The 20,691-nt window shown below is 21.7% G+C and overlaps 1 protein-coding gene across 3 annotated transcripts in view; it reads right to left on the bottom strand.

Moving 5' to 3' along the window:
• Positions 1-2,313: 2,313 nt before the first annotated feature.
• The window catches only part of LOC127285625 (heterogeneous nuclear ribonucleoprotein 27C), a 41,394-nt gene continuing 23,016 nt past the window's right edge, over positions 2,314-20,691 (bottom strand). For 2 of the 3 annotated variants that reach the window (XM_051311767.1, XM_051311751.1), the window contains one exon: positions 2,314-3,065. In XM_051311767.1, the coding sequence (XP_051167724.1) occupies positions 2,926-3,065 (140 nt within the window). In that variant the 3' untranslated portion in view covers positions 2,314-2,925. Of the gene's footprint in view, positions 3,066-3,971; positions 4,118-20,691 lie in introns of those variants that run through there. The other variant, XM_051311759.1, reaches the window with a different exon arrangement.

Here is a 20,691-nt window from a genome sequence, read left to right as displayed (position 1 = left end):
GAGAATTGTTTAGAAAAAGGTGTATAAATTAATAATAAGCTTTCCTCGTTACTAAAATATTATAAATTCTATTTAATTAAATTTTTTAAAAAGTGCTTGAAATCAGGGCAACGTCGCATTCTCGTCGCGTAGTTTATGTAAGGTTGGTAAGACTGGTCTTTGTATGTATATATGTATGTAACACAGATTGGGCCTACACCTGATCTGACAGCTAACCTCAAATTTTTTGTTATATGTTATTATTTAATTGTTCAACTTCCATAAAACACTTAAAATTGAAATGAAAATAAGATTATTTACTTATAAGAAATTTGTAATACAAGTCGTTCACCTCAAAATTTGAAAATAAAATGGAAAATATAAATAGTTTATTTATTATATACTTTATTTCAATTTGCATGATAATTAGTAAACAAATATCCAATTAAATAAAACTGTGATTGTAGTAGTTTTGAACTATATTTTATTTTGACAAAAATATTTAATTATAATTTGAGGTTATGTACGTATATTTTTATCACTCTTTTTGTTTTCCAATAATTAATCAGAATTAAATTTATATAAACTTTCAAATTAAACATAATATACAATATTCTATTAAAATTGCAGTTTAATCCATTATTTTCTAAAAATAATATAAAAAAATATCTGAATATAAATATCAATTTGAAATTCGCGGCGAGTTGCTGCGCAAACGTGCCAAACACGTGTTGCGACGTTGCCACGTTTTCATGCCTGCTACACTTACTATTATTATTATGACAAAAAATGAAACTTTATTATTTATTTACTCAAAAACTATGTGGTAAACTTTCTTTATATTGTGCAGTTAATAAATTTATCATATTTTCTTCCTGTATACCAACTTTCAGATTTTTGTGTCATTTCCATCACACTTTTTTCCTATGGTTTATACACGCTCCCATAAGAGCCCATGTTAAATTGGTCATATATTTTATTTTTTTTTCTAAAAAACTACGTGGTAAAAAATTCTGAAAAAAATCACAACTTCCTAAATCAATCTAATGAACAAACTGTCAAAATTTGGTAAGTCTGTGTCATTTCCTTATATTGCCAGGGAGAATCCTTAATCCGTTGCAAATAAAGCAGTTTGGAATTTCTTTTTTATAATGTTTTTGCAACTGTAAAAGCAAAAAAAAAAATTCGGACTTTCTTTACGGGTTTTCCATTTTTATCCACGGCAAAAAAAGTGAAATTTATTTTTTTTGTTTTACTCAAAATTATCCATGCAATAATAAAAAAAAGGAAAATAATACATTTTTTGTCATGGATGTATTAAATTGTAAATATTTATTATTTTGATATACCGAATATATATATATATAATAAATGGGGCGCATGATTATCCCATAAAAATAATTAATTAGAATTTTAATTTTAAAGAATTTTATTAGAAATAATTATTTTTTAAACGAATATTCAATTTTCGAATAAAAATTTGACAGAATTTTCTTATTATACGGATTTTTACAGAACAAAATTTTTATCTACCGAATATTTTTTAGACAGAATTTTTATTTTATAATCATTTATTATACGTACTTTTGTACGAAAGGGCATGTCCCGTTATGTTCTAAATAAAATAAAATAAAATAAATAAATAAAAATTTAATTTTTATTTTACTTTTTATGTAAAACGAATTTTAATTTAATCGACTTTTAATTTGACTGAATTCTCAATTAATAGAATTTTATGTGATTTTTTAATTTTAAAAAAATTTTTTAATTTATTTTTTGTTAATTTTTAATTAATACAATTTTTAAGACGCCGAATTTTCATTTGTCCGAAATTACAAATGACCAAACAAAAAATCGACAGAAAGATTTCGGCGAAATTTTTGAAAATTGACCAATTAGAAATTATCAAGAAAAAAGTGATTGGTCAATTTTAAAAATTGCTCTTTAATTTTTCTATTGTTTGTTCGTCCATTTGTAATTTCGGACAAATAGAAATTCGGCGTCTTAAAAATTCTATCAATTAAAAATTCGGACAAATAAAAATTTAGACAAATTAAAATTCGGTGAATTGGAATTTTTGTAATTTATGTAAAAATCCGAAAAAAAGGAAATTCTATCAAATTTTTATTCAAAAATTAGTTTAAAAAATAATTACATATTTAAATAAAATTCTTTAAAATTAAAATTCTAATTAATGATTATTGTGGCAAAATCATGTTCCCCTAATAAATTCACTACTTAACTGAATATTATTAATTTTTAATTTGAAAAAATTTTACTTCCACTTGTATTTTTAATTCTATATTATTCTTTGTATTAAAAAAAAACCAAAAATACATTTTATCTTTATTATTCGTTTATAATAGTCATTAAATAATAACAATTAATATTAATTATCATTATTATTACAAAAATTAGTCCAGAAATTTGTTCATGTTTATACTTTTGAAAGTTGGTATTTTTCTTCATAAAGTTGAAATATTTCGTTATTAATAAATCGTGTCTATATGGATCGTTTTGATTTTTTTTTTTTTTTTAATGAGAAACAATAACGAGTTGAAGAAAAATTATTATTAATATTAATATATATAATAATCAAATTATTATTAAAAGAAAATACCTTTTTTTTTTCATTAACAATAATAAAATTGAAATGATCAACATTTTTTTCTCTCCCTCTCAAAAATTTTATAGAAACGGTTTTTTTTTAAAAAAAAGTATTTTATCCGTTGAAAGTAAAAAAAAGTTTGAAATTTCTTTTTTCACATAAAAGTAAAAAATTCGTAATTTCTTTATGGGTTTTTTTCCATTTTTTTTCCCCGCGTAAAAAAGTAAAAAAAGTTTGGGAATTTTTTTTTCTTACTCAAAATGATCCATGCAATAATAAAAAAGAAAAATAATACATTTTTTGTCATGGATGTGTTTTGTGAAAAAAAAAAACTTTTTCTATCTTCGATAAGGATGATAATTGTTGGATGTTGCCGATGCCATTTGACCTCTTTTGGGTCCAAATCCAGTTTGTGAATCACCATTTCCTGCAGGAACTGTTGATTTCGTTGGTTGTTGTGGTGTCGTTAATACAGGTCCTGTTAAGATTTGATTTAAAAAATAACGTAGTAATATTATTAAATAGGAGTCCGAAGAAAGAAAAAAAAAAAAAAAGTAATGATAAGGAGAACAAGGATCCTGGGAATATTGGACTCTTTTTTTTCTAGTTTTCGGTGTTGAAGTTTTTTTTTTTTTTTGAGAAGAACGTCCCATTTCCAAAAGGCTCTGGACAAAAGTGACTCTTGTTTCCTTGGCGAAATCGATGAGGTCGATGTCGATATTACTTAATTTACTTACAGTTACAATAATTAACAATAACTTCTAATCTAATATTATACTTATTATTAATGTTATTAGGTATCAATTTTTCAAAAAAAAAATTTATTTTTTTTTATTTTTTTAATTTATGAAAAATATGACTTCGACTTGAATTTTAATTTATAATTAAACATATCAGGGGAAAGACAACTTTAAAAAAAGAGAAAAACGCTTTTTCTATTTTAACGTAAAACTGTATTATAAAAAAGCAGACAAAAAAATTTTTTTTCTTAACCAAAAATGTATATATATATATGTAAATTAAACTTAAATAACGATTTAGTAATCAAAAATTACACATTGGGAAGACTACGTACTTTATATCTATATATTCTTAATATTATATCCTTCCTGAGATAAATAATAAAGTAACTTAATTTATAAATTAAATAATTTAAATTAAAATCTAAATTTATAGTTAAGTTTTATCATATTCGATGACGACTTTTATAAATTATTACAGAATGAAAACTATATTTAAATAGAAATTATAGTTATTGGATAATTAAAGGATGAAATTTGAAAAAAAAAAAAAATGAATTTATAGGGGTCACTTATTCACCTTTTTCACGCTCAGAAATCTCTCTTTCTCTCCACGTTCACACTATTGGAATTCTGTTTTTCTCTTTTTTTTTCAACACCTAGCGTCGATAGGGATGATAATTCGTATGTTGAGTTAAGGAAAATCGTTGGGGACCGGGAGCTGCATCACCATTGGAAAGGAATATTGGAGTTTCAGGTTCGACAGGTTTGAATTTTTGAATTGTTATTTCTGTAGGACAAAAAGCAGGATCAATTTCAAATTTAAAGCTTATTGGATAATATTTAAGGTTGAAACTATTTTTTCTGGACGCAGATTATTAAAATTATTTTATACTTAAAACTAGTTCTTATTATACTTTAGAAACATAAAATCAATATAAAGTCAAAAAGGACATTGCTTTGTAAAATATTATTTTTTTTTTATAATAATTTTTAAAATTAATTTTTTATTTTTATTTCATAGAATATTTCATGTAGCCTTATTTAGCCTTAATTATTTTTTGATAGAATTTCTATTAAACCGATATAATACAGAAATTTTATATAATTGAAAAAATAATAAATAAATGAAAAAAAAATTAAAACAAAAATTTTTATAAATGAAAATTCAAAAAAATAGAAATTCTGTGAATTTTCGGTTGTAGAAAAATTCTGTAATATAAAAAATTGTTTTCATGGAAATTCTATCAAAAAATAATTCGTACAAATAAAAATTATAAGAGAAAATTTTATCTTTAATGAAATTGTTTCAAATATAAAAATTCTAAAAAATTAATTTTTGGCATTATTTATTCGTCTTTGTTTATTATTTTTCCTTGATTTTAAAAATTTTCGAATATAACTTTTTTTTTCATTTATTTAACAGAATCGAAGTCACTAGTTTTTTTTTTTTTTTTAAATTAATATTCAGAATATTTTTTGAATATATAACTAATTTTCAATTCTAAACTCAAATTTTCAAAGGAAAAATTCTCCATTAATTTTTGAGAAAAAAAAGTAATTTCCTATTTTCGACGTCCTCTTTGACTTTAAATTTAAAAATATTTGAATATCGTATCTTATTACAACTTTAAAAGAGGCAAAAAAAAAAAAAGAAAAAAACAAATGAAATTATAAGAATTGTAGACAGATACGTTATTCTTTGGGTCGCGCATAAAACACTGCACCATTAACGAAGCTGCGTTTTTTTTTTTTTTTGTTTTTCAAGAGACATAAACATTGTTTTTGAACTCGAAGCAGTGGGCCACCTCTATGCATAGTCCATAATTTTTTTTTTCTTTTTTTTTTTGATACATTATTTTCCATTTTCAAAATAATTTACGAACACACAAAAAACTACTCGGAAAATTTACATGTTAGTAAAATTATTTTATGATGAATTTTACAAGCACTTCAGTGACATCAAACTTTAATGACAATATTTTATCATAATATTTTTTTGCATGTAAAAATATTCATAAAAATAAAATTTACTGAAATGTTTATAAAATACAATAATAAAATATTTATACTATAAGTTAAATACGTGTAAATTTTACGAATCTTTCTTGTGAGTATATAAAATCAAGAATTTAATTAATAAAATGTAAAATTTTGTAAAATATTTTCTTTTTATTAAATAATTCGATATATTTCTTATTTTTTGAAAAGTTATAAAATTAAAAAATTTTAAACTAAGTCCCGTTGATTGAATAAAAAAAAAAAAAATTTTTAAATTTAAATTTTAATTTTTAATAATTGAAAAAAAAATTCAACTTTTAAAAATTGACAAAGCTTTATAAATTTACTATTTTCAATATTATTTATTGAGAAGTTTCACATAATCTCTCAAACTAAAAATGCTTTTGTAGAGAAAATAAAAGAATAATACACAAGGGATTTAATTTTATTATATTTTGAAAGAATTGTTCATACAATTTTAAAAAAAATAATAATTTCGACTTTTTTCTTTTCATAATTGATAAAATCGCAATTTTTATCCAATTTTTATAAACAGATTATTTTACTCAGTAAAACATTTTCTACAATCGTAATTTTTTTTCAATATTTTAAAAAATATTTTCTTCAAAAATTATTTAATAAATAAAACTTATATTTAGAATTTTTAACAACATATATACTTTTAACAAGTGAAAAAAAATTTACGATTGTAGAGAATGTTTCACTGAATAAAAGAAGCTATTGTTATAAAAATTGCAATTTTTGTTAAAAATGAAAAAAAAAAATAATAATTATTTAACAAAAGGATTTTTATCCAATGTAATTTTTCCGAAAAACAAAATCTACTAAAATATTGTTCGAAATTAATTTTTATTAAATTTTTTTTTCCATTAAAAACCATTTTTCAGTTTTGAGGTTATGTTATATGTTATCCTTTTTAACAGATTCAGTACAATTCAGTTGAAAATAATTTATTTAAAAAATATTAAACGTAAAAAAAATGTTGAGTTTGAAAATGCGTTAAAATTTTTTAAATAAATTATATTTTCAATAAATGAACAAAATAATTATTATTACAACAAATTTTTTTTTAGAAATAATTAAAATTATCGTTTCCTTTTTAAAAAATCTATATAAGCATTTTTATTTTGAGGTTATGTTTTGATATTAAACTTATTGTTAGCTCCATAGTTTCCTTTATTTTTATTATTATTTTAATTTTATATAAATTTTCCAATTTAGTAATATATTTTTCAAATATTAATTTTATTATATCCAAATTAAAAACTTCCAAATAAAAAAAATTCTTCCAACTTTTTTTTTTTAAATTAATATTTGTAAAATCCATTTAACCCTCCGGAACTCGTTTCAATTTGTATGTGAGACACGTTCTTGCAATTTTTTTAAAATAAATTATGTATATTATAAAATAGAAGATATAAAAAGTATTTTTTCTCAAGATTTAAGGTAAAAAAAAAAAAAAAAAATAATAAGTTTCTTGAAAACAGAGAACGTGAGAGAAATAATTCTCATGGGTGGGGAGGGCAAGTGCCACAGGGCTAAATATTAATCGCAACTTTTTTTTTTTTAAATTCTTTTCTTAATTCAATTGTGCAGTGTTTTAAACATCTTATATATATATTTTTTATTTTACTAAATTATTTTTTTTAAAAACTAATAATTAATTTTAATAACTAAAGGTAGGAATTTGATAGAAATTAACAAGATAATATAATTTCCATATAATTTCCTATTTAATCACCAGGTATACTTTATGAATGATCCACTTTTCTCTATAATAGGTATATATATATATGTATTATAATCGTACTAGTTATATCAACTTATGTTCAATATATAGCTGTATGTATATATAATAATATATATCATTAATATTAATATTATATCTTAAGTATCAATAATTCAATTAATCCACTAGAAACACCGTTAAGTATATTAATATATTATATATATATGTTTGTTTAATAGTAATAATAATAATAATAATAATAATAATAATAATAATAGTATAGTAGCAGTAATAGTAAAATGTTTCTGATTGTGTTTTTTCATTTTGGAGCGAGGGAGGGGATACAGGAGTACTGGAATATTTTTTGTTTTAAACCGACAAATAAAAAGTGAAATCCGCGAATCTCATCCTATGTTTTCTAATTTTATATAGTTATATTTATAAATCTAATAAATTATTTCTATATTCGTTTCAAGTAAATGATAAAAACACTTAATTTCTAATATTTCTGTTAGAATAATTTTTGGAAAATTTTTTCTCTCTCTCTCTCTCTGTACAAATTATTAATTACTCAAACCTTTTTTTTATATATAACTTAAAAATTATAATTTAAGGTTTGCTCTTAATTTTTTTTTTTTCATATTATACAGATAGATATAAAATTCATTATTTGATAAAAATCGTTTTCTTATTATTTATATAATTAAATTGGAAATTCTTGTTAACAAGAATTTTTAGGTTTTGTCATTCGCGCTTTCACTCATTCTTCTTGTCTCTCCTTTCTATTTTTCTTTTTATGATTAAAAAACGCAACATCGCTAAAAATTAGTCAACGACCGATAATTAACAACTATCATTATAAAGTTTCTTTTTTTTTCTCTCCTCTCTGCGTTACCATCCCTCAATTTTTTGGCGAAAAATTCCAATTTCTCCAAATAATTATTTTTTGAAATTATTTAAAATTTTTTTTTTTTTTTTTTTGAAGGATACTGAGAGGCAGGTGCCGTCCATTTGGAAATATTGCTTTTATTTTGTCGACCTTAAAAAACACTTGGCAATCAGTTAATTCTACATTTTCCTTAAAATTCAGTTATTGTATTTAATCGTATTTTAATGTTTTGTGTCTGTCGATATTTTTATCCCCCTTCTTTTTTTCACACCATTACAATTACTTTCCTATATTTTTTGAAAAAAAAAAATTATTTTTTTATTCTCTTTTCTTTTCGTTTTTTTTTTATCCATTCACTCCGATTCTTTCATAGTTAACAAGAACACAATAGTTGGCATTTGTCGCTTTTTTTCTCATGTAAAAAATATCTCCTTTTTTTTTACTAATATTAATACTTCTCTCTACAAACTGCCCTTAATTCAAATTACATTTTAATTAATTAGTCGATAATCCGTACTTTAAAATGTCAATTATAACGCGATATTTGTTTTTTTAATCCTATACTTTGTTTTAGCACTTCTATATTTCTCCGTCGACTATTTATAAGGAACAAGATATACTTCCGCTTTTACGATAATTAAAAACGAGTCGAGTGAATAATTTTATTTTTTTTTAGTTTTCTTTGTGAGGTACCATTTTGAGATAACCAGTAATTCATAATATATATAATACATTTGTACAAAACTTATATCTCTTTATTTAATAATTATGTCGATTTATTTATTTTATTTTTTTTTATAACATTGTCGAATCACATTCGTACAATATTACTTTCACTCGCGCTTTCATCACCCCCAGCCCCCTTTTTTCTGTATTATTAACTATTTATGATCTTAATTTACCAAATGCAAAAATACCCTGACTTTGATAACTGTCGCCCTTTTTATTATTTTATTTTTTTTTTTATCGAATCACGAAGTAACTTTTTTTTAAATTAATTTATATTTACGAAAATTTCATATTAATGTCTACTTTAACTGAAAAAATTGAGTCAGAATTTTTTCAAATTTAGGAAAAATTAGAAAATAAATTTCAAAAAAAAAAAGAAATTGGAAAAATTTTCAAATATTTTTTTGTATTTAAATTTACGTAGAAAAAACTTGGGATCAAATTGAATTAAATAAACAAAAATATAAAGAAAAGAAAAATAAATATAAATTTGAAATATGTTTGAAATGAAACTTCTCGTTTTAATGAATAATCCTCGATTGAAATAAATATAAAAAATAAAAAATAAAAATTAATAGGTAATATAAATATAATAGTTAATATTTTTTCCTTGAAAATTATTAAATATTCATAATGATAAAGAATATCTTTCTGGTATTGTTAAAATATTAGAAAAAATAATTGTACATAATTCAAAATCACTTTGCAAAATGCTGCTAAGAAATAAAAAATTACGTCCAGAAATAAAAATAATAGTTTTTCTGTTTTACAATATTTTTAAAACATTACGAAAAAAGGAATAAAAAAAAATTAATATTAGGAAATCAATTTTTAACGATTTTTTTAAATATTAGAAAAAAATTTTTTTTTAACAATTTCTTTTAAATATTACAATTTTTTAAAAATTCTCTAAATATTGAGATTTTTTCCAGAAAAGTAGACACTAGAAATTTCGTTAGGACTAAACTAACGCTTATTATATAAAAAAAAAATGCCACCCGATACTATTTTATCAAAAAAGAAAAATTTTCTTTAATTTTTTTTTATCATTGTCAGTTACGGTGTTTTTTTTTTTAACTGATTTAACCTAAAGTTTCTGACACCTGGGATTTTCTTCTTGATTTCGATTCTTGATCATAAATACATCATTTTTCAATAAAAACGAAAATCTTTTGTAGAGCCGTTTTTGAAAAAAGTCGATTTGAAAATTCAAAATCACAAAACTCAACTTTTCTTCAAGAAATATTCATTTAAGAAATAATTTCATCAGATGGAATTTGTAGATATTAAAACAAGGAATTTTTATTGTTTTTACCAATTTCCTCTACAATCAATAATTTTACAGGAAAAACGAAAAAAAATAATATAATGACAGGTTCATTACGTCCTGTCGCCGTCAGATGGCAGAAGCATGCAGGAAGCATAAAGTCGCACACACACAATTTTTCAGATTTAGGAATCTTATAAGATAAGGATCCTTGTCATTTTGTCTGATTATGTAAAAGGTGTCTGTGTTTCGAGAGAAAAATATTTTTTATCACACATGCTCAAAATATACGAAGTTGAAGTACGCAACGTTTATGATAAACGATTTTTAAAGAAACAATTTTTAAAAATGAAAAATTCTATAATTTTTCGCCTAAAAAATATTCCTTGTAGTTTTTATTAATCAAAAAATTATAAAAAAAAAAAATTATTTGGCAAAAAATTGTAGAATTTTTCATTTTAGAAATTATTTCTTTAAAAATCGTTTATCATAAATGTTGCGTACTTCAGCTTATGCTAGATATACTATTAAAATTAATGTTTATCATTTTCACGTTCAGTGCCATTTTTATAGGGCGATAATTAAATGCCAAAGAATTTCAGAGATCATTCAACACTTTTAAAAAATTATATTTTGAAAAACGAAAATTAAGAAAGTAATATAATAACAGCTGCAACTTTGTGCTCCCTGCATGCTTCTGCCATCTGAAGGCGACAGGACGTAATGAACTTGTCACTATATTAATTTTTTTCGTTTTTCTGGTAAATTATTAATTATAAAAAAAATTGGTAAAAACAAAAAAAAATTCCTTTTTTTAATATCTACAAATTCCATTTAATGCAATTTTTTCTAAAATAAATGTTTCTTGATGAAAAGTTGAATTTTTCTCATTTTGAATTTTCAAATCGATTTTTTTCAAAAATGGCTCCAAAGAATATTTTCGTTTTTATTGAAAAATGATGTATTTATGATCAAGAATCGAAAACAAGAAGAAAATCGAAGGTGCCAGAAACTTTAGATTAAATCGGTTTAAAAAGCACCTTGCAGTGTTTGTGAATTAATAACAAAAAATTTTGTGACATCTTACTATTCTACCATTAGGCTTTTGTCTTTATTTTTATATTTTATATTCTCTAAACTCATTTTCTGACTCTCTAAAAAAATGTTCCCCCAACCCACCTATTCTTTTTTTGCAAAATAATTATAATATTTATCAATAAAGAACGAGTCCAAGTATGTACGATTAATTATTCTCTGTTTATTATTTTTTTCTTTACAGCTAAACTCACTCTCAAAATTGTCCTGTGTATGTGTGTATGTTATTTTATAAATCTCGACATTATTAATTATAGATTTTCGAATAATTTATATAATAATTAATACTACGTTTCTCCTTATAAAAACTTAAAATTAGCCTCGAGGAGCTGTAGTATTTTTATCATGAAAGTAGTAACGGTGTTTATTAGCGGTATTAATTACAATATAACAATAAAATTCTCGTTTAATTGAACTAGATAGTAATATATAATGGTAGTCGTAGTGATAATTATAGCAGTACTTTGACACTTGCATTTTACAGTCTCCATGTTTTTTTTTTTATTATTTCTAAACCTAAGTGCAATGAACAATATTTCCAAATGTGACGTGACACAAGAGAAAAAGCACAAGTTCTATTATAGGTAAAAAAAAAGCCCTGATAGAAAGTACGATTAACAATACCATAAAAATAAATTTAAAAAAAAAATTTCTTTCAATGTAATTTTTTTTCTCTTTAGTATCCCCGAATGATTTACTTATAAAAATTAAAAATGTATTTGTGAAGTGTTAATTTTTGTTTTAGCAAATATTTTTTTTTAAAAACCTTTTCAAGTGAGACGTAAATTTTTAACTTTGTTTTAGGTCCGTCGATAAGAAAAAAAATTGCAATCTTGTTTTTAAAAGGCTTGAAAAAGTTATTGAAAATTTTAAAACTTAAAATTTTGTAATCTGACAATTTTATTTTTGAAAAAATAATTTGAAAAACCTCTATTGTTTTGAATATAAATTAAATAATTATAAATTAAATATAATTATATTATAAGCTTTATATATTTGGATTATTCTTTCAAATTAAAAATATCAAATTATTAAAAAGCTCATCCATTATTTTTCAAAATCAAAAATTAAAAAGAATTTTTTTTCTCTTCTTTTTTTTAAATTTAATCACACCGGAATTTTTTAAATTTTCTTTTCAAAATCAAAGTTGTTCAAAAACAAATTTATTTAAGAAGTTTAATAAGTATAGATTTGAATAAAAAAAAAATTTTCAACACCAGGGAGATTCGAACGCACAACGCAAACCTAACTCGCAATTTCAAACGCTTTAACGACCGCAACCAAAGTACATTTTGAAAAAATAATATAATTATTATTTCTTTTCAATTTATAACTACTTAATTTAAACTCAAAAAAAAAGTTTTTTTTTACATTCTTATCGTATGAGAAGGAATTTATTATTATTTTTGTACAAAAATAAAATTGAAAGACTGTTCTATTTTTTTAATCGATGGACCTTTTTGTCACAATCGTGTCACATAAAATTGCAAATTCAAACAATTATCAATTAAAAAAAAAAATACTTTAATTGTCTATAATGCGCATGCAAACATTTAATCGTGTTAACATTGCAACGTGCTATTATTTTTGCCCTGTCATTGGAAATTTGGATAAAAATTTGAATGTAAAAAATTAAAGAGAAGTGTGTTTGTATTTATTGGCTTTGTGATGATACAACTCGAAATCGACACTTTTGATTTTCCACATTGTATAATAAAAAAAAAAATTAAAATTATAATTTTTCGTAAAATTTTCCTCTCTATGATTATTAAAAATTATTCAAATTTTTTTATTTATCAAAAATGTCGTTTCGGCTGAAAAGATTTTTTTTTTTGGTTTAAAAGTGTGATGGACCAAGTGTAAGTCACAAACCTCTCATAAATCTACGGCTTCACATTATTATTATAAATCTACGTTTATATTTTATCCGCAAGGATGTTATATATATATACGAATAAATGTTATAGTCATATTTACCCCGTATGAAATATTTTCGTATTAAATGCAACGGGTATTTGATATAAGTTAGCTAATATCGATTTATTTTTTAAACGCCGCTTTCTTTTTACTCATTTTTCTTTTTTTCTTTTAAAGTTAAATTATCATTATTATTATTTAAGCTGACGCGCGATACAATCTTTATAACTGGTCAATGGATATAATACACAATTAACAATTAATTTTCTGTGATTCTTAATTAACAATCGTTTATTTAAATGTAATCTAATATTTCTTTTTCACTTTTTATTTTTTTTATTTTTTTTAATATCAATATCATTTCACCAGCCTCGACTTTCGCGACTACTTAACCGTATAAGATCTTAACCCCGAGAATAAATTATCGATTAAGGCTTTGTTGTGGTTCACCCTCTGTTCGCTAATTAATCTCTAGCTAACCCTGCGCTGTCTTAGAATAATTATTCTTTATATCAACTAACTAGTACTTATTTTGAAAACTTATCTTTCGGGTCCCAACTGACTTATTTAGAGAGAGACTGACTTATTGACGAAAAAAGATCCGAGTTTTATTTAAACATTAAGGCTTCTCTTACAATAGTTATCAACGATGTTTCATTTTTATTTTTTTCCTGCGTAAATCGAGAAATTGCCTACTTAACAAAAAAAAAAAAATCTTACCTGCGCTGAGCAAATATTCAATTGCCGATTTAAAAAAAAAAAAAAATGTTTCCTCTTACACGATTTCTCACAGTCTAATGAGTTTATTATTTTAAAAATTAAAATCTTAATATATTTTTTATCTAAAAATATATAAAAACAAACTTATAATAAATCAAAATCAAGTTCTTGATTTTTTTTTCCTTAAGTGAAATGTTTTCTAATACTTTTCTTTTTAGAATAAAAAATACAAACTGAGCAACGTCCACTTAGAATCAGAATGTTTAAATTTTTTTAAATTACATTTCGTCATATTAATTAACATACTATTAGTATTATTATTATTATTAATATTATTATCATTATTATTATACGTAAAATCTAAAAAAGCGTAGTTGACAACAATCTGATTCTAAATTTGGAAAGCTACTAAAATAAATGTTGATTCTTATTTTTAAATTATTATACTGCTCTCACTCTTTAAATCTCTCCCTCACTTTTTCCTGCCTAGTTTAATAGTACAATTTATTATTTTTATTGTAATTATTAAATATATTTCTACAGAACAGTTTGTATTTATTATTATTAATTACAGTTTTAATAACTGTAAAAGAAAAAAAAATTATTTCAATATCACAAAAATTATATATGAAGAGGAGGATAAATTCATTAATAAAATATTATATGATAAAAGTATAAAAAGAGTAAACTATTTTTTTTTTACCTTAAACTCATCGCACTAACAAACTGTTTTGAGGTATATAAAAATGCTTTAATTTCTAGGAAAAAAAAAATTCTCTCACAATCCCTTTTTCAAACTTTTATGATTTTTACAAAAAAAAAAATCTTATATTTAAAAATGGACTTATTAAAAGAGCAGTCGATAATTAAGACTCTCAAATTATTTTATAACGGCACTATTATATAATATTATGCTTTAAATGTAAATATTAGTTTTTTTTATTATTATAAAAAACAAAAAAAAAAGAATAAATACTATTTTAATGAATTTAGCGGATCAATAATGTGCTCAATTTGTTTCCGATAATTCTTAAAAGAGTTTTTCTTAATTAAATATAAAAGTGGAAAAATTTACTATAACAACTTCTTAATGACTCCAATTATTTTTGTATAACGCTATTTCGCTAAACACGACTTAAGGCAATTTTCACTTTTAATTACTCACTAATGTTTCTTTTTTTTTCTTTTTTCTTTACATTAATATAATAATTATATATTGAGCGGTGGAACTTGAAACTGTGACAAAGCGTATAATAGTTTTCTTTATTATTAATTTTTAAATTTAATTCAACATATTTGTGTTACAAATATGCATTATTTGATAAAAGTAAATTATTAATAAAATATGTAGTTACAAAAATTGTAAAAATTTAAGTGTATAGTTAAAAAAAAAAAATAGTCAAATTTTCTTGAAATACATGAATAAAATATTTTCCCCTAAGAAGGAAAATTATTACAGGGTGACCATTAAAATTTTTGAAATAAAAATTGGAAATTTTTTAAATTAAAAATTTTTTTCCGGATTTAAATAAAATTTCAAGATTTTCTAAATTAAAACTTATTTTTTATATGGATGAAAAAAATCATTTTCCTTTAATGTGTAATCAAAAAATTTGTTAAATGTAACAATGTGCTTCTATTCAATGGTTTTTAAAATTTAAATATTTTAAATTAAATTATTTTGTAAGTTCAAAATTTTTTATTTGTTACACATATTATGTAAATTTAATTATTATAAAATATAATTGCAATTTAATTATTATTAAATCATTTCAACATAACCTCAAACTAAAAAGTTGTTTTTAACAATAATTAAGACTATAATTAAAATTGATTTTATCAAATTTTGAAAGATTTACTTATATAATTATAAAAAAAAAATATTTTCAAACAAAAATTTGTTGTTAAATAATAAATATTCATCTTTTTATGTTTTTTTGTTTAAAGTTAGTTAACGCAATTATAATTTTTATCCAATTTTTTTGAATTTTACTTATTTTGGATTTTAAAAGATTCTCTAAAATTTTGTTTGATTTTTTTTTGTTTTAAATAATATTTAGTTAAAAACATATAAAAAAAACAAATATTATATTTTTTCAATAAATTTTAAACAAAAAATTGTTAACAAAATTTAAAAAAAAACAGAATTGTATAGAGAATCTTTTAAATTTTTACTTACTCTCTAAATCTGAATTAGTAAAAATGTTCACTAATTTCAATTAGTAACTTACTTTTTGCTTCTCAATTAGTAAAATTTTACTAATTATTAGTAACTTTTAACTAATTCTAAAGCAAAAAGTGAGTCACTAATTTAAATTAGTAAACATTTTTACTAATTCAGATTTAGAGAGAAAAATAATTATTTTTAAAAATCAATCAACTGAATCTTTCAAAATTTGATGAAATCTATTTTAATATTATATTTCCATTTTTTTGTTAAAAACAATTTTTTAGTTTGAGGTTATGTCAATGAGTTAAAAAATGTCTCTCAAATTAGAATATATTTAATTAAATCGTTATTTCTTTTATGCACGAAACTTTCAAAAAAAGAAAATTTATTTTATAATATAATATAATATAATATAATAGGTATAATATAATTTATAATTATAAAATATTACATTTAATCATATCAAATTCATAAAATAAATACAAGAATAAGAAAATAATTGAATTAAAAAAAGAAATGAATTCTAAAAAATTTAATTTTTTTGTATGTTTGATATTTTTATAAAATTGAATTTCTTAAGTAATTGAATTTTTTTTTAGTTTGAATTAAATAAAAAAAAAAAATTTTTTTTTAATGTTATTGAATTCGATAAAAATTATATGTCAAAATAATGTAAATATAAAGTTTATAATTTTTAATATTGAAAATAATTTTTTTTTTTTTTGTTATATAATTTGTTGAAAATTGAAATGGACAATTTATTCTATCCCCGAATTTCAACTTTTAAGAAAAATTAACGTAAAATTAAAAAAAAAAATTTGTCCAAAAATTGCGAAAACAAATTTGAGAAGTGATTTTAAAAAATCATATATCAAAATAATATATAAATTGTACAAAATTTATCGGCAAAATTTTATTTTCATAAAATTATTTAGTACAAATTTTACTTGTTCAAAAATCCTAAGTGAAAAATTTTTTCATCTATGGAAAATTTGAAACTTGAATATTTGTTTCAAATAAAAAAAAAATATCCTATAATATTAAATATTATTATATTCATTATTTTGAAAAAATTGATATTAGACAAAAAAAAAATATTAGAAAGATTTATTTTAAAAAATGAAATTTTTTTTTCGACAATTCTTGGTCAAATTTTCTTTTTCTCTATAAGAACTTTTAACGTGAAATATAAGCAAAAATCGAGCATAATTCATCACAAATAAAATTGAAATATAATTTTTGAAACGAAAGATTTTTAAAAAATTCAAAGTTAAAAAAAACAATGGTTTTTGGACGGTAACTAAAATTCACATCATTATTCCGATTGTTTTCTCAATTTTTTTTTATGGCCACCTTGTGTTGAAAAAAATAAAAATTCAAAAAATTTTTTTTTTTAAATGTTAAAATTTTATGACTCTACACGGCATGATAATTTGCTCAAACGCTATTTAACTATATATATTTATTTATTAAGAAAAAATTAAGGTAAATATGACGACAACATTATTATTCTCGAAATCAGAGGCACAAACGTAAAAAGTATATATATATATATTTTTTTTTCCATATATATATATATAAGAATTATTGAAAACGTATATAGTATATTTAATATTATTAACTGCAGTCCATACAACGGTTCGTTTTTTGTAGTACTCTGATGGTTTGAACCTCAACTCCATGATCGAAGTTGTTATTTTATAATAATTATATGTAAAAGTGTTACAATTACATCAGTAATCAGTGGTAATATTATCAATATATATATATTATATTATAATGTACTGGAATAGTAATTATTATTATTATTTTATTTTTGCGTGTTGATGTTGGCGATTAAAGTCATATTTATGTTAATATCTTAATAGTGATGATAGTGGTAATAAAATGACTATTAGCATTACTGATGTGATAACAGGAGTTTGTAGCACTTTAAATATGTTTTTATATCATAATTATTGGTTCTTCTCTTCTGTTACTGCTAGATTTACCACTTATATTATTATATAGTAATAATAGACAAATGTTTTTACAAATATATAATATATATGCATATATATATATATACTTATAAATATAAAATATATATACATACATATTATTTTTGTAATTTTTTTTTCTTCAATGTACCAATAAATCGAAAAATTCTTTTTAATGCTTCTTAAAATGAAAATATTAAAATAGCTTAAACACATGCGTAAATTCCCTTTTCTGTCTCATAAATTCTCAGAATTTTTTTTTTTTTACTATTCCCATACAGACATTTTTTTTTACATATTTAATTAATTAAGAAATCTTGTTTCTATTCCCGCCACCCAAAAAAAAAATTTTTTTTTAATATCTCTTTCTCTCGTATTTTTCTTCAAATATAAAACGAAAGGAAAGTATAGAAATGATATAGGATTTCGTCAAAAAGAATTACGAAATATTAATTATTAATAATTAATTATTTCTCAGTAATGTAGCAAAATTTTGCTAATTTTGCCGGAAAAAAAAAATCTCTTTTTGACGACAACTTTAAAGGAATAATTTCAATACGAAATCTCTTTTGAATTAAAAGCGAAAAAATCAAAAAAGAATAAAAATTATATTTTTATTAAATATGAATTTATACGATATTGAAATTTCGTATTAATCCTATATATATGGTTAAGACAGGTTGAGTAGTATATGTAACGATGAATAGAATGTTTTGTGTTAAGTGTTTTTTTTTTTTATGTATACGTTTATATAATAATTTTCATTCATAATTTTAAATAACGTGTATATAACGTCATTCTGACATTGTTTTTTTTTTCTTTTTTTTTTTTTTAATATAAATTTCACACGTGATTATTATTCCTCTCCCTTTTTCATTTTTATTTTTCAAAGAGCTAATGCACATCGACTTGATTCATAAAATGAATAAAAGTTAATCTGACTTGGAATTTATTTTTCTTTTCTCATTATTTTCAATTTCCTTTTTTTTGTATTAATTTTCGTTTTCATTTTCTGTCCATTTTCTTTCACATGCGCGCAACAATTTTTTTTTTTTTTTTTTTTTTTTTTTTTTTTTTTCGAAGTCAGAGAATCAATATTCAAAATTATGTTTTTGAGACATGAAGACAATTGATTATTAATAGGAACTGAGCGAGCGTAAAACAGATTCTTAAATATATTAATTTGTGTAATGCACAAATTTTTTTTTTTTCATTTCTACTCCCTAGTGTCTATTTCATCACAAAAAAAAAGAAAAAAAAAACTAAGAAAAAAAGGGGGTACGATCTTACCAATACAAATCTAAAAGTTACAAGTATACAGGACAATTATTACAGTAATTTTATTTATTTTTTTTTTTATTATTATCTTTACCGATGTAACGTTTATTACCTTAATCTTTCGAGCTAAAGCATCTTGGGAGCCGATCAATCACTTTTATTATGATCTTACATATTAGATGCCATATATAACAACTCGTCCATGCAAGTATTTTTTAAAAAAATAAAAAAAAAAGATTTTTTTCTTTTTTTAATTCAGAAAAAGAACCGAAATTTTGAAAATCTTTTTTTCAAACTCATTCTGAAATTTTGCCAATTTAATTTTTTGTCAGTTTTTCTTTTGTGTAATCTGTGTTTTGTGTAAATTTCTTTTTTTTTTTTTACAGGCGAGGATTAATTTTACTTAAAAAAAAAAACAAGTTTTAAACCTTCTTGTCCGTTCCTTTCCCATACAAGAAAACAAAATATTTTCCTTTCTCTAAATTAGAATTTTTTATTTTGAATCTTAAAATAAGTTTATTTTTCCTTATTTAAAGTTTAGAATTTTTCTTCCTTGTCTTATAATCTAATTATAGAACATTTTTTTTTTTTTTCCCCCTTTGTTCAGTAGTGAAAAAAAAAATCATCGTCACTGAAATGCTTTTCTTAAAAATAACGGAATGAGCAATTAAAAATTATCTTTATATATAAATATATATTGTGTATAACTTAAAAAAAAAAATTGAAGCTCAAAATTAAATTCTTGTTACTAGGCAATCTACGTATTTTCTATATTATATATATAATAATGTAACTATATATATATATTTAAAATATAACAAAAAAAAAAAAAAAGAAACGGGCAAAATTGGACCTAACTTTTGGTGTTTTAAACGAGTGCTACAACAACAATAATAATAATAATTAATAATAAAAGTAGCAATAGATGCAAAATTACACTAATAGGCGAAACTTGTGTCTCTAATGAAAAACAGATTGGACGACGCTATTTTTTTTAAAGATACGCGTAAAAAATATTTTTAAATTTTACAGCAATTAGTTATATAACCAGTCTTTTATTTTTTTTTTTTGTTGGGCGGGTCAACCGTAGTTCCCAAATTTAATAATATGTATATTAACTTCATTTAAATAGATATCAGTTTAATATAAAAAACTCTTTCGCGTTGTTACTATATTACGATTGCATTTTATGTACGTATCAACTAAGATTAAAAAAAGGTTTTCAATGCTCTTTTTTTTTTTTTTTTTTTTTACTTTTTATCCATCTTAACTTTTACTTTTCTGTTCTTTATTCTAAGATTCTTTTTTATGTTCCTTTTTACAAATGTTTAACCCTAAACATTAGTCAACGCGGGGAAAAAAGGAGAGAAAAATTCAATTTAAAAAAAAAAAATCTCTCCGTATGATATAGGAACAACTAAATTACTAAATCAAATTTTCAGAAAAAAAAGTATATAAAAAAGAAATTGTTAAATTTTTAGAATTTCAGTACAAAACTACAAAAAAAAAAATAGAGGCTATGACTTAAAAAGGGAAGATTTAAAAATTAGCAACAACCCTGAGAGTAAA

The sequence above is a fragment of the Leptopilina boulardi genome, unplaced genomic scaffold (genome assembly GCF_019393585.1).
Source record: "Leptopilina boulardi isolate dan_hultmark-lab unplaced genomic scaffold, ZJU_Lbou_2.1 LbouV2_121, whole genome shotgun sequence".
Taxonomy (NCBI): Eukaryota; Metazoa; Arthropoda; class Insecta; order Hymenoptera; family Figitidae; genus Leptopilina; species Leptopilina boulardi.
This window is presented reverse-complemented; position numbering and strand designations above follow the sequence as displayed.